Source organism: Betta splendens, chromosome 24 (genome assembly GCF_900634795.4).
Source record: "Betta splendens chromosome 24, fBetSpl5.4, whole genome shotgun sequence".
Taxonomy (NCBI): Eukaryota; Metazoa; Chordata; class Actinopteri; order Anabantiformes; family Osphronemidae; genus Betta; species Betta splendens.
Window position 1 is genome coordinate 12,246,432 of NC_040901.2, and position 13,048 is coordinate 12,259,479.

The 13,048-nt window shown below is 50.6% G+C and overlaps 2 protein-coding genes across 2 annotated transcripts; one reads left to right on the top strand and one right to left on the bottom strand.

The window, feature by feature from the left end:
• Positions 1-381: 381 nt before the first annotated feature.
• On the top strand, positions 382-3,963 carry LOC114850172 (toll-like receptor 5). The gene is made up of 2 exons (XM_029142172.3): positions 382-680; positions 758-3,963. The coding sequence occupies exons 1-2, from the start codon at positions 633-635 to the stop codon at positions 2,624-2,626; spliced, it is 1,917 nt and encodes a 638-aa protein (XP_028998005.1). The 5' UTR covers positions 382-632; the 3' UTR covers positions 2,627-3,963.
• On the bottom strand, positions 3,960-12,549 carry LOC114850171 (kinesin-like protein KIF3C). The gene is made up of 8 exons (XM_029142171.3): positions 10,498-12,549; positions 7,101-7,202; positions 6,899-7,021; positions 6,464-6,582; positions 6,201-6,317; positions 5,959-6,067; positions 5,661-5,806; positions 3,960-5,458 (listed from the first exon to the last, which is right to left on the bottom strand). Exons 1-8 carry the CDS (start codon positions 11,896-11,898, stop codon positions 5,380-5,382), a joined length of 2,196 nt encoding a protein of 731 aa, XP_028998004.1. The 5' UTR covers positions 11,899-12,549; the 3' UTR covers positions 3,960-5,379.
• Between the last annotated feature and the right edge of the window lie 499 nt (positions 12,550-13,048).

Below are 13,048 nucleotides of genomic sequence, written 5' to 3' on the forward strand. Positions count from 1 at the left end.
GCGTTCAGGAAACAGTTAAAGCGTCACACGTTCACTGCGATAAAAGCTGCTTTAATGCAAACAATCAAGTTCTTACAACGCCCGATAATCTATAAAATTATTAATCAAATAATATTGCTAATAAATAATTATAAATATAAAATTAGACACTAATCTGATATAAATTAATAATAGTTTATGTAATATTCACACTACTTATATATCTTTCAAGCATTTTGTTTATAACAGATATATTTATAAATACTAATCATTAGATAGCAAATATAAATTATTACCATGTACCATGTGATACTGTAATGCCACCCGTTACTACACACTTCATTAGTACCCCAGGTATTTGTTAATCTAGTCCTTCTGTAATAAATAACAGTAACTGTGGTAGTTCTACACTGTGGACAATCTAGAATCATGACAATTTCGCAAAGCTGCAAATTGAGCAAAATATATGTACTTCCCTTTGTTGTGAAATGGGAAATCCCACAGAGCGACGCGTTTGATTTGCTGGTTGGCATAAACACCGGCTGATAAAAAGCCCTCAGACTCGTCTGCAGACTCGTCTGCTGGGGGTAACGTCGCAGAGGCCGGACCTGCTTTTAAGACGTTTTAAGGCGGATTCCTGTGAACGTGTGAGGATGGGGCCGCTGGGTCTTCAGGTGGCCATCATCTGTGTTTTCCTACAGGTAAACATGAGCTCCTGGTGTAGTTGGACCGTAGTCTCTTACCAGAGGTCTTCATGGGTTGTGACGCTTCCCTGCAGGTGGCCGGGTGCCTCCCATCATGCTTCCTGGTGGGCTCGGTCGCTAACTGCGCCTCCCTGCAGCTCACCGCGGTGCCTGCGCTGCCGTCCACCGTCACCCACCTGTTCCTGGACAGGAACTTCCTGAGTGAGCTCAACTCCACGTCCCTGCGGGGCCTCGAGTGGCTCCAGCAGCTGGACCTGGGGCAGCAGCGTGTGCCGCTGGTGATCAGGGACCACGCCTTCGTTGGACTGCGGCGCCTGCAGAGGCTGGTGCTCGGCTTCAACCTGGGCCTCCAGCTGGAGCCGCGCGCCTTCGCCGGACTGGTCCGTCTGCAGAGTCTGCACCTGGACTACTGCTCGCTCACAGACTCCGTGCTGTCAGAGCCGTATCTGGAGCCGCTCTCCTCCTTGGAGACGCTCAACCTCTTTGGGAACCACATTAAAAGACTGCGTCCTTCAATGTCCTTTGCAAACATGACTCATCTGAAAGATCTGAACCTCAAGCTCAACTCGATCGGCCACATTTGTGAGTCTGATCTTGCTGGTTTCCAGGGGAAACGTTTCAAGGTCCTGAACCTGCAGTCGACTCAGCTCTCGTACAAGAACGTCTCTGACTGGAAGAAGTGTGGGAATCCGTTCAGGGGAGTGTCCTTCGAGGTGCTTGACCTGTCCCACAACGGCCTGAGCATGGCCACAGCCAAGCAGTTCTTCAGGGCCATCGAGGGGACGCAGATCTCCCACCTCAAACTGTCAGGCTTAATGGGTCGGGGGTTCTCCTTCGACAACCTCCCCGATCCGGATGCCGGAACATTCGAAGGCTTGAAGAACAGCTCGCTCACAGTTCTGGATCTGTCTCACAGCCACATATTTGAGCTGAAGCCGAGGGTTTTTAGGTCCCTTGGTGACGTTAGGATCGTGGATGTGTCCAAAAACAAACTGAACCGCATCCACAGAAATGCCTTCGAAGGCCTTCAGGGTCATTTACACCTGCTCAACCTGTCGCACAACCTGCTCGGGGAAATCTATTCCCACACTTTTGCTTCCCTGGAGAGTCTGAAAGTGTTGGACTTGTCCTTTAATCACCTGGGCGCTCTGGGCTATCAGGCTTTTCAGGGTCTCCCCAAGCTGAAAGTTCTAGATCTAACGGGGAACTCGTTGCGGGACCTGGGCTTCCCTGCGCGTCTTCCGAGCTTGGACCACCTCCTGCTGAGCGACAACCGGCTGTCGTCGGTGGGCGGCGTCACCAGCTTCGCCGTGAACGTCGTGCACCTGGACGTCCGGGACAACAGGCTGACAAACCTGCACGACGTGGACGCGCTGCTGACTCAGCTAAGGCGCCTCCGGCACCTCCTCTACGGCGGGAACGCGGCCCGGTGGTGCACGCTCAGCGGTGCGGCAGAACCCCTGAGGGGTCTGAGCGTTGTGGACCTCCACAGCAGCTCCCTGCAGGACGTGTGGTCCCAGGGCCGATGCCTGGGTCTGTTCAACAACTTCCATCACGTCCTCAGTCTCAACCTGAGCTCCAACGCGCTTCAGCATCTCCCTGCAGGCGTTTTCAGGGGTCTCACCTCAGTGACGGAAATGGACCTGTCATCCAACGCCTTGACGTATCTTCCGCCCGACGTCCTCCCTAAAAGTCTGAGAACTCTCCACCTCAGCAACAACTTCATCGGCGCCCCGGATCCCGACGCCTTCGGCTCCCTGACGCACCTGGACCTGAGGATGAACCGGTTCCACTGCAGCAGCGACCTGAGGAGCTTCTTGAGCTGGTTGAACGGGACCCACGTCACCTTCCTGAGTCCGGTTCAGGAGCTCCGCTGTGAGTTCCCCTCTCACTGGTATGGGGTTCTTCTGTTGGACTACTACACTCAGGTAACGCAGCGGTGAAGACGACCAGCGGGACCAGGGGTTCGTAGAATCAGTGGCGATTATGTGAATAATAATTATAAATCTGTTATGATTCATTGATTGAAGAACTGGAATGAATGAACGGCAGCTCCTCTGTAATAAATAAACGTGTTCTGGTTCAACAGTGACATTTACATACATTAGCATTAAACATATTAAACGTGACTACAGTAAAAGTCCACGTCTGACTCTGGGGCCTGAAGCCATTTGTTCTGCCCCAGTTAATGGCAGCGCCAGCTAAAATTTCACTTGGGCAACAGAAATGAGGCCAAACAAGCGACTTGGAAGCGGAAATGTGGCCGAAATTCACAGATGTGCACACGTGAGTTAGATGGATGGACTGTTTAACTGTTGTTACAAATTCACATCTGTCTCAGCTGCTGCTCAGGTTGAAGCCGCTCCTTTCTCCCGTCTCACAGCAGGGGGCAGCATCAGCCCACTGACTGATGCTCAGCCCCTGCTGCTCTGAAGCAACGACTGACAGCCATAAGAAAAACTCCCTCACGGAGACGCTCTAAATTATTGAGACTGAACCGATCTGGAAGTAGAAACTATACGATTTCACTCCATGTTTTTATCCTAATGGACTCACATTACGCTGCAGGTCTGTCGCCCTGTGGCAGCGCTGCAGTTCTTATCCTCGCTGATGCTGAAGCCCAGCGGGAGCAGGACCTGATTCAAAGAGCCGTGCAGGATCCAAATAAATGAAATAAATGAGTGCATGCGATTGAAGGCAGACGCGCATGAAGCCTAACACGGATCTTTGTCTATTGATCAGAGAGAATTAAACATGATCGAGCAGCAGGCGCCTGTCACACTGGCTTTATTGGATTTTTGAGCTCAGCCCCACCGACCCCCCACCACATAGACACATACAGACACCTAGCGCCCGCTCACGCCATCCACATTCCAACATCCTTCACCGGCAGGTTACCATGGAAACAGGCTCCGTATCCACCTCCTCCACAGCCATTCCTCACTTCCTGATTGTCTTTGGATCCCTGCATCCGTCCGTCCATCCCTCCCCCTCTTCCCAGAAGCTTCATCCCCACCCCCACAGCCCTCGCACGCACACCGAGACAACATTTCACAGCCTGGACACGTGTGGAAACAACGCTACGTCTGAATGTGATGTGGACGTGTAGATGTTCAGTAATCTACAAGAATGTGCTTGTTTTCATGTTAATGTGCTGCTAATTCTATACTTCTATCACAATTAGAAAACATATTGATCCATTTAATAGTGGACTTTGAGGCTGAGGATGTGACAAATGCTTCATTAGCATCACAAATAAACAAAACACAGAGTAAACATGTTTAAAGGACATTAGTTTGTCTCTTTTTTGCTTGAACATTAACGTTTTAATGACTATATCTGAATAATAGCACCCTGAAATCTGCTTTAACAGAAACATGTCTTATTTAAAACTCTCAAATAAATAGACAATATCTTCTAGCACACACGTAGGTAGGTACATACACAGTAATTCACTCCCACCTCAGGAGAATCCTTCAGCAATATAAAGGTAGAATTGCATGATTTTAAACCTCAAAACCAGTAAACTCACATTTGGATGAAGCATCAAAGTATTTCAAGTCACAATCTGTTGTTTTTTTTTTCGTTTAACAAATTAGGTAAATTATTCACCCATTCAGCTGCTGATGACTATAAACACATAAAACCCTGTGTGTGTGTGCGTGAGACAGAAAAAAGTAGGTTAGCACAACAATAAAGTCAGTGAACCAGGAGCATGACGGGTTTAGCTGCTCAGTAAATAAGAAAGATTCAAAAACTCTGATCCTCTGGTTTTTGACCGTTGAATGTTCTCAAAACTCATTTGTTTGAGCCTGTAAAGTGAGAATCTTTTTGTCCCTGTCTGATATAACAAGCAGTATGTAACACACATCTAAATGACTAACAACTTAAATACTGGTAGATTCACCGACAATAAAAACAACCATAACCATAACAGACCTTCATCATCATCGGCTATAATCAGGGATGTGCTCTAACGAAAACGGCGTCTGTCAGAGTAAAGTAGTGAAGTAAATGTAAGTGGGACCTGCTGATGGCCTGTTCAGCGCTCGCTTGGTGGGGGGGCTGCAACAGAATACCAGGCATCAATAATGCAGTGAGACCCCCGGCCGCTCCTCTTCACCTGGATCTTCTTACCACTGCAGCTCCTTCCAGTTTGCATCCTAACGTTCCCAGTTTAGCTCAGTCAAGTCAGTCTATTGATTTAACTGATAACTTGAGAGACTTGCAGCAAACAGTTCGATAAAGTGATTTAGAAAGGGTTGTGGGCGGTTCCTAATAAATTAGACAACGTGAAAGATCAAATGAAGTGAGACGACGGGTGACAAACGTCAGCATCCAGGCTTCAAAGCCGCTCGTCCGACCAGCAACAGCATCAACTCCCGCGCCCTGACACAAAACCTGCCTGCAAATCCCAGACGCACACAACGTTAACGCTGACATCTTCCAGGGAAGTCAAGCAGCTTGTGAGCTGATCTGAGACACAAGCAGGCGATCATACACCCTGTTTGAACACTACACACGTCCGTGTCGCTAACGTGCAGAACGGAGCGGCTCCACGTGGGTCCTCACGTCCCAGAATGGTGCTTTACACAGTGTCTGATCAGCAGAGGCTCGTCCACGAGTCTGTGTGCGGAGCAACGAGGAAGAGGAGCGAGGGAGGAAGATGAGATTATAAACCCTCCTCATCCGAGCCTCACTGAGCCGCCGTGGCGGCGGGACACGTCAGGGACACGTTGGAAGCAGACGAAGTGACGGATTTTGGCATCTGGCACCTTTGAGAAACAAATGTAAAATCGCCCAGGTTAAACAAGGGTTAATGGAGTAATGCAGATTACAGATGACCTAACAAGAGACGAAGCATCAGATTAAAAACGATGAGGCGCGTGTGGCTAATCCTGAATAATCCCATTTCCAGAGGCAGCGACTCTAAACCTTTTAGGTGTTAAAGGATGCGTTCTCGCGGCTCCCACTCACCAGGAGCGGGACTTGTGGACGCCTCTGTCCTTGGTGGGCGAGTCGTCCGTGGAGGGGCTTTGGTGGAGCTCCGGCTCCGCTGAGCGGTCCAGCGAGGTGGCCATGGGAGGAGTCATGTCCAGCTCGAGGAACATGATGTTCTCCGCCTGAGCGCAAAAACACAAGACGAGAGTGTGAAACGTTTGCCGAGGACGCGACGCTGCTGTTTATGTGTCGAATGTTTTATATATTAACATCGTTTGACCTCCTCCTCTGCTACCGGATCATCAACCTGTAAAGGGCACGTGCACACACCTACCCTGTATCTGGAGTGAGCTCCCATCGCTATGGCAACCCTGGCGTACTGGCTGATGGGCCGTTTGTATCCCACCGCAGAGGTCGGCCTTTTCTTCATCTGAGATGATTTGCTGAATTGAGAGAGGTTGCGATGACAGACAGATAAAAAAATATCTCTATCAGTAAACAGATGTGTTACAGATGTGTTAAGGCCAAAGGTCGACTCATCACCCACTAATGGACATGTCTAGAGACAACACTCACATCTCAGCAGGAACAAGAGGCTGAAACTTCCACTGATCCTCCTCGGGGTCAAAGGTCAGTCTGTTCATGATCTTATTCTTCTCCTCCGGGGGAATGAAGTTCTCTATGATCAAATACCTGCAGCAACACAGCAACAGTGGAGCTCTCAATGTGGGATGAAATGGTGCAGAATAGGTTTTAGTTGAGTGCAGTATGTTTGTTCTTTTACTCTGAGCCCCTGTGTTTATTGTGTGATCTTGAAATCATCATCTGCTGTGGCTCACTTGAACTTGAGCTCTCTGGTGAGCTCGTTCTGAGTTTGTTCCAGCTCCTGTCGGCTCGTCACGTGCTCGTTGTTCACGTCCTGGATCTCGGCTTTGATGCACTGGAGCTTGGCGTAGAGCTGGAGAGACACGCACAAACAGAGAGGGTGATGGCTCCGCGCTGATGAACTGGTCTCCGACTTGCTGCGGCGCGGTTGCCCCTGGCAACAGCACTGGAGGCACTGGTGTCTGGAGAATGGGCCAGCCAATGGGAGCGCAGCAGCATGGCGGCTCCTGCAGCTCGCTGCTCCTCGTTCCTCCTGCGACTGAAGGTTAATCCTGACTCCAGCTCTGCTCTGTCTCAATCCAACACCTTTACTCACCGTTAGAGTGTCTATGATAGCTTGGAAATAAGAACGTTAAAACACAAGTATTTTAAGTGTAAGTGTATTTTACCTTCTTGAGCTTCTTGGTCTTGGCCTCCACCTCCTGCTGCAGAGAAGTAAAGGTCTCCCTCAGCTCCAGCGTCTCCTCATCCTGCGACAGCATCTGCTGCTGCATCTCCCTCTCGCTACGCGTCTGAAAGCATCAAATGGAACGTGACGCATGCTTCAGCGGCGCACGCTGGTCGAACGCAGCGCCGACACCCGCTGCTCACCTGCTCCGCGATCTCCTGCCGCTTCATCTCAAGCATCTTCTGCTGCTCGTTGGTGTGATCCATGATGTTCTTCCCACCGACCAGCAGTTTGCTCTCCATCGCCTGGAGAAATAACAACGACCGGCTTCTTATTTTCACTATTTTGACTCGTACAGTTCGTTTCAAACACCTCACTCACTTCCATGAGTGACATTCTTCCAATCTTTCTATCTTCACTTAACACTTAATCATTACCTAATGGTCACTCGTGCTTCCTGTTTTCATCTCATTAGTAGGAAAGCAGCCAATTAGCAGCTTTAAACTACAACCAGTGTGTTCCCTCTGAAGCTGAGGTCAAGCACAGTTCACCACAACCCCAACAGTCGGGTCTTTGTGAGTGTTGGAGCTGCTGCAGCCAGTGCAGCCTTTGTGTCCATGAGGCAGACGCTGAGGATGCTGTGACATCAACACGATGACACCAGGCGACTTCAAGCTGAGCTTCAGACCTCGAGCACAGGGCCTCTCCTGAATGGAAGTCACCACGTTACAGCCGGCTGCAGCTTCTCTGGTTACTGCCCTGCTTAAAGCTCAAACACAAGCTCCTGCCATCACGTCACTGAGGGATCTTTGTCTGGACGGCAGAAATATGTGGAAACACGAGAAGAGCAAAAGTGTCTGAGAGCGGATGAAGGTTTTAAAAGAGGCCCCTTTGTATCAGTGTTTTGTGTGTGTGTGTGTGTGTGTGTGTGTGTGTCTACGTCAACTGTACGCGGACCATCACACATTACACTGGACACAACACCAGAACTGATGCAGAGACAGCGGCGTCCTTCACAGAGGGTTATGACAGAAAGCTGTTTGTCTCACACAACAGACCATGTGGCATCATTACCCAGAATGCACTGCAATGCCTGCAAGAGCCCTGGATTCGCCACTTTGAAAGCGATAGAGTACAAGTGTGTGTTCGCGCCTGCTGATTCCGGTCCTTAAGCGTCGGCCTCCACTGATCTAGGTCCTGATGGGAAGGTACGAGAACGGGAAGTGGCTCACGATTGGCTGGCTCGTCTGCATCAGCCGGCCAATCGCAGCGAGGTCGAGTCCTGCTGAGAGCAGCCGAGCTATAAATACAATGTGACGACAACAGGCCCCGTGTGCAGCACAGAGACAGAAAGCGTACGGGGACGGGACGCAGGAAGCGAGGTGGGAAAGACGCTGAGCATCGAGCACGGGAGAGACGGCGGAGGAAGAGGAAGACAAAGGTCCAAGCGAGAAGCAGCCACGTCACTCACTGTCAGCCAAGCTCTGCATCAAACACAGCCCAGACCCAGGGATGCTTCATGCTCTCACGTGAAATAATAATAACCAATTAGCATGAACAAGGATCCATCAAAAATGTTTTATAGAAAAATTTCACTTTCATGTCTTATGTTTGTGTGCAGCCATTTTTAGGCCCTTTTTTCCCACTGGTACATTTCACAAACGCCTCCGCTTCGTCCACTGATCCCAGACTCGCGCACAAACATGAAACACACTGAGTGGAGCATGAATATTTCAGTGCCGCGCCCCTCTGAGCAGGCGATGGACGCAGATGCAGGAGAAACGCTTCCTCCGCTAATTAGCCAGGAAGCAGCTCTACGAACAGGAAGCAGGGCCTCTGGCCTTAAAGCTGAATTAGCACGAGGAAGTGGTTGAGCTTTGGCTTTAGGTTAAGCTTTACCGGGTCGGGACCCGTTGTCATGTTGTCATGTCAAAGTTCCCGCGTGCATGCGTGCGTTCTGTGCCCATTGTTGCTGTTGCAGGGACAGAGGTTGATTCTGCTCTGTTTTCCTCTGCAGCGAACAGGAAGAACGCGGCACGCTTCTTTTGGCGGACGCACGACGGACTTGTGCCGCGGCTGCTTTCCTCTGTGAAACGGAGAGGCTGACAACGCAGCGGCCTATTTTAAGCCTCTCACAAAAGGAACCAGAAGATGAAAGAGTCAGACAGAAACCAGCCAGTGTTTCCCAGCACAGGCTTCATCTGGGCAGATCGCCATCTGTCTCACATTATTAGATTCAACCATGTGAAAATAGTCTGGACTGAAACGCTTCTACTGATGTGATCATTTGTTTGGGGCTTAAAATAACTGACACTATAGGGGGACAATCTGAGAAATATGCCTGTAATAGTCAGACAGTTAGTGTTTTAACTGAATATAAAGTCATACATTTGTTCCAACACCAAGAAAGAGACATTTCATCTTTCTCATTTCATTGAGAAAGAGGTTCTGACCCAGAAAAATGTATCTAAGAATAGTCCACTGTCCATGAGAGGCTGATCTGCACGGGGCTCTGTGACTGCGCCGTGAAAGCGAGGAGGGGGCGTGAGGTCAGACCTGCAGAGCCAACAGGAAGAACTGGACCTCCAGCTGCAGCTACCGGTCACCAGCAGCAGCCAGTGGAAACAGCAGCTGGAGGTCCAGCGTCCCCAGGCCGCTTCCTGGCCCGTTTACATCGGTGGGTTTCTGTGGAAGCGTCAAACACCAACTGCATCTCATTAAAATTCAAGGCAGGAAACGCTCCGTGTCCATAATCATCTTCCTCCCTGAGGGAAGATGACACTGATACAAACACAGAGACAAACACAGAGACACACACTGAGTGAAACACAGAGACAAACACCGGCGCTGGTTCCACACAGAGAAGACGGGCTCATTCTGCACATGTCTGCTGTCTGGGTCCACGTTTTCTGCTCCAGATACTTGGAATCGTTCACAGAGGGAAATCAAATTAAGGACTTTAGCATCACAGAAATGGAGGCCATTGTTTGCCCTTTGTTATCTGCAGTAAACTGATCCAGTGCTGTAGCTACGGTGACTTATTGACCGCATGAATCAGAGCATGGATCAAAGCAGGTTTGACTCAGTCTTTGATTACTTCCTGTTTGATGGTGCGGTGGAAAAGAGCAATTTCATTTCAAGCTACACTGACTCCATCACCATTTACACCCAACCAGTCTGTGGAGGAAATGCAGGAGCCACAACATTAAAAACATTGAATAGCAAATTAGCGGGCATTAACCGACATTTGTTACACACGTTGAAACAAAACCAGGCACCGTTGTTTTGCAGGAGTTACTGGAACGAAGCCAGGCTCATTTGATGCTCAACCTGGTTCCAAACCATTCCCACTCCCACTCGCTCCCACAGTGAAGGCCTAGAATGGCCTCTAATAACGGCTCATCACACATAATAATGCAGTGGACCACATGGCCTTCATCTGGCATCCTGGTTTGAATGGACTGAGAGTGGGAGATACAAAGACAAAGATAAAGCCCTCAACGGTTTCCCCTGTTGACTGTTCTTAAGCCTTGTGTAACATGCGATGATCATCTGACTGCATGAAGAGTAAGTGAATGGAGAACTAATGGGCCTCCTCACCTTGTACTTGGCCGTGAGCTGCTCGGTGGCTTCCTGCTCCTTCCTCAGATCTCCCATCATCCTCTCCTTCTCGCCGAGCAGCCGCTGCTTCTCCTCAGCCAGCAGGAACCTGTCCCCCTTGATGGCCTCCTTCTCCCTCTCCAGCCGCTGCTCCTCCAGCTTCACGTACTCCTCCGCCTCCTTCTCCACCTCCGCCCCCTCCTCCTCCCCCTCCGTCTCCTCGTCCCAACTCTCTCCGTCCACCTGCTCCTTCTTCTGTTTGCTCCTCCACTTCCTGTGGTTGAGCTGGGCCCTCAGGCGGGCGATCTCCCTCTGGAACTCGCGCAGCAGGGCGTCTTTGGGGTCCTCGTTGACCCGCGGCTGGTTCTGGATGTTCTTGGCCCGGTTGGCGTAGCGCAGGGTGGTGAGCGTCTCCTCGTAGTGCTGCGAGGCGGGGCCCAGCGTGGCGACCATGACCGTCTTGGCGTTGCCGCCCAAGGAGTCCTGCAGCAGCCGGGTGAGCTTGGAGTCGCGGTAGGGCACGTGGCCGCTGCGCCCGTCCGCCAGCGCCGAGATCACGTTCCCCAGCGCCGACAGCGACAGGTTGATCTTGGCGGCCTCCTTGAGGCGCTCCCCCTGGATGCCCGTCTTGGCCTGGCGCTCGCTGCCGGCCAGATCCACCAAGTTGAGGCGGCCCACGCGAATGTGCTTCCTTCCGTCCGGCCCCGGCTGGCTGCACTCCACCGTGATCAGGAACAGGGCGTGGGATCTGGACGAGTGCTCGTTCATGTCCGTCGCCCCCACCGCCCTCGCTTGGTTTCCCATGTTCATCACCTCCTCGATCTCCTTGATGCTCTTGCAAACACACGACGTGAGATCCCGAACGTACACCCCGGTCTCCGGGCTCTCCCTGAGCTCCAGGGCCCTGGCGTTGGCGTGATTGGGATCCAGAAGATCCCGGATCTCCTCGCGGTAGATCTCGAGGTAGGACGCCCGCACCAGGTACTGTTTATCGGACTGGGAGCGGGAGATGTGCGTGAAGACGTGGTCGAAAGCGTTGGGAATGACGCCGCGCTTCTCTGGGTCCAGCCACGCGCCCTGCATGGTGTACGTCTTCCCAGTTCCCGTTTGTCCATAGGCAAAGATGGTCCCGTTGAACCCTGCGAGCACCGAATCGATCAGCGGCCGCACGCTCTCGTCGTAGAGGTCGCGCTGCTTGGAGCTGGCGTCGTAAACCGCGTCGAACGTGAATGTCTTTTGGGGCTCGCTGAGCGGCGCCCGGGGGTTTCTGAGGATCACCTGTCCCAGCCGCAGGTCCATCTGCACTATGCTGCCTGCAGGCCCGCTCGACTCCTCTCTCCGGTTCAAGGGCCGGCATCGAACTACCACCTTCACTGACTCACTGCTCTTATTCTTAGACATGACTGCTCCTCGATTGTTTAAACGGCAGGATGAGAAAAAACTGGAAACGCTCAATGAGGCTTTTAGGAGCTTGTGTCTGTGGATTGTGTAACCACTGATACACAAATCATAAATAATAAATACAGTAGGGCTTCATCATCATATCACGCAGGAAAACAGCGAAGGCTCCTAATGACACAGTCTCGGATCTTTACCAGTGCATTTGTTGAGAGGCCAGTGTTTCTCAAAGCCAATTTCCACTCTCTTATTGTCTGTAATAGACGCTCAGCAGCTCTCACGCGCTGGATCGACGCACCATTGCGGTCCCGTTACATGTCCAGATTCACACGGTAAAAAAAATCCACCGCGCCGGTGACGGAAATACCAAATGACAATTCTCACTCATGCCGCGTCTTTGTGAAACGTCCGATGGATCCGGCGCCGACCGCGCTCCGCATCTCCCCGTCCTCCGCTCACAGATGCCCCGATGTGGATCCTCTTTCCCTCCAGGACGCAACACACACACAACCATGGACACAGTCATTTAACCACCACACCCCACATCACTGCGGAGTGAAACGGGGCTTCATGGGAAATGAAGTTTTTCCTGCACAGATCCGAGTCCGTCACAACCGTGGTTTTAGTAAAACGTTTGTGTCTGGTTTGTTAAAAGCCAAATAAACAGTCGTGCATATTATTCGTTATTAAATAATATAGGATTAATAAATACCAGACTTTCTTTGTTCCTCCTATGTTACATCCAATCAGCCGATCAGAACGAGCGGTAGAGTCAGTTTCACCTGAAAACATGTGACTCCATGGATACGCAGACTCATTTAATTTGGTAGAGACCAAAGAAATGCAATTAGCAATAAGGTGCATTTTGCTTCGGAGTCAATATATACTTTATTGTATCTTGAGATGTAGCATGAAAGGCTGATTATTGAAACTGTTAGTTATTAATAAATACTCAATAAATGCTTTTAACAAATTGTTTACATGACGCCTGATTCCCTGTGGATCCGAACTGTCTCAGACTGAGGACAAAGATTTTAGTCAATGCAAAATGAGGAATTTTGGAAATAGTCAACACAATACGACACAACAGCGCCACCTGGTGGCGCGTCCGTGGAGCACACGCTTGCACTTTTTCAATGTCACCAGTGGAGGT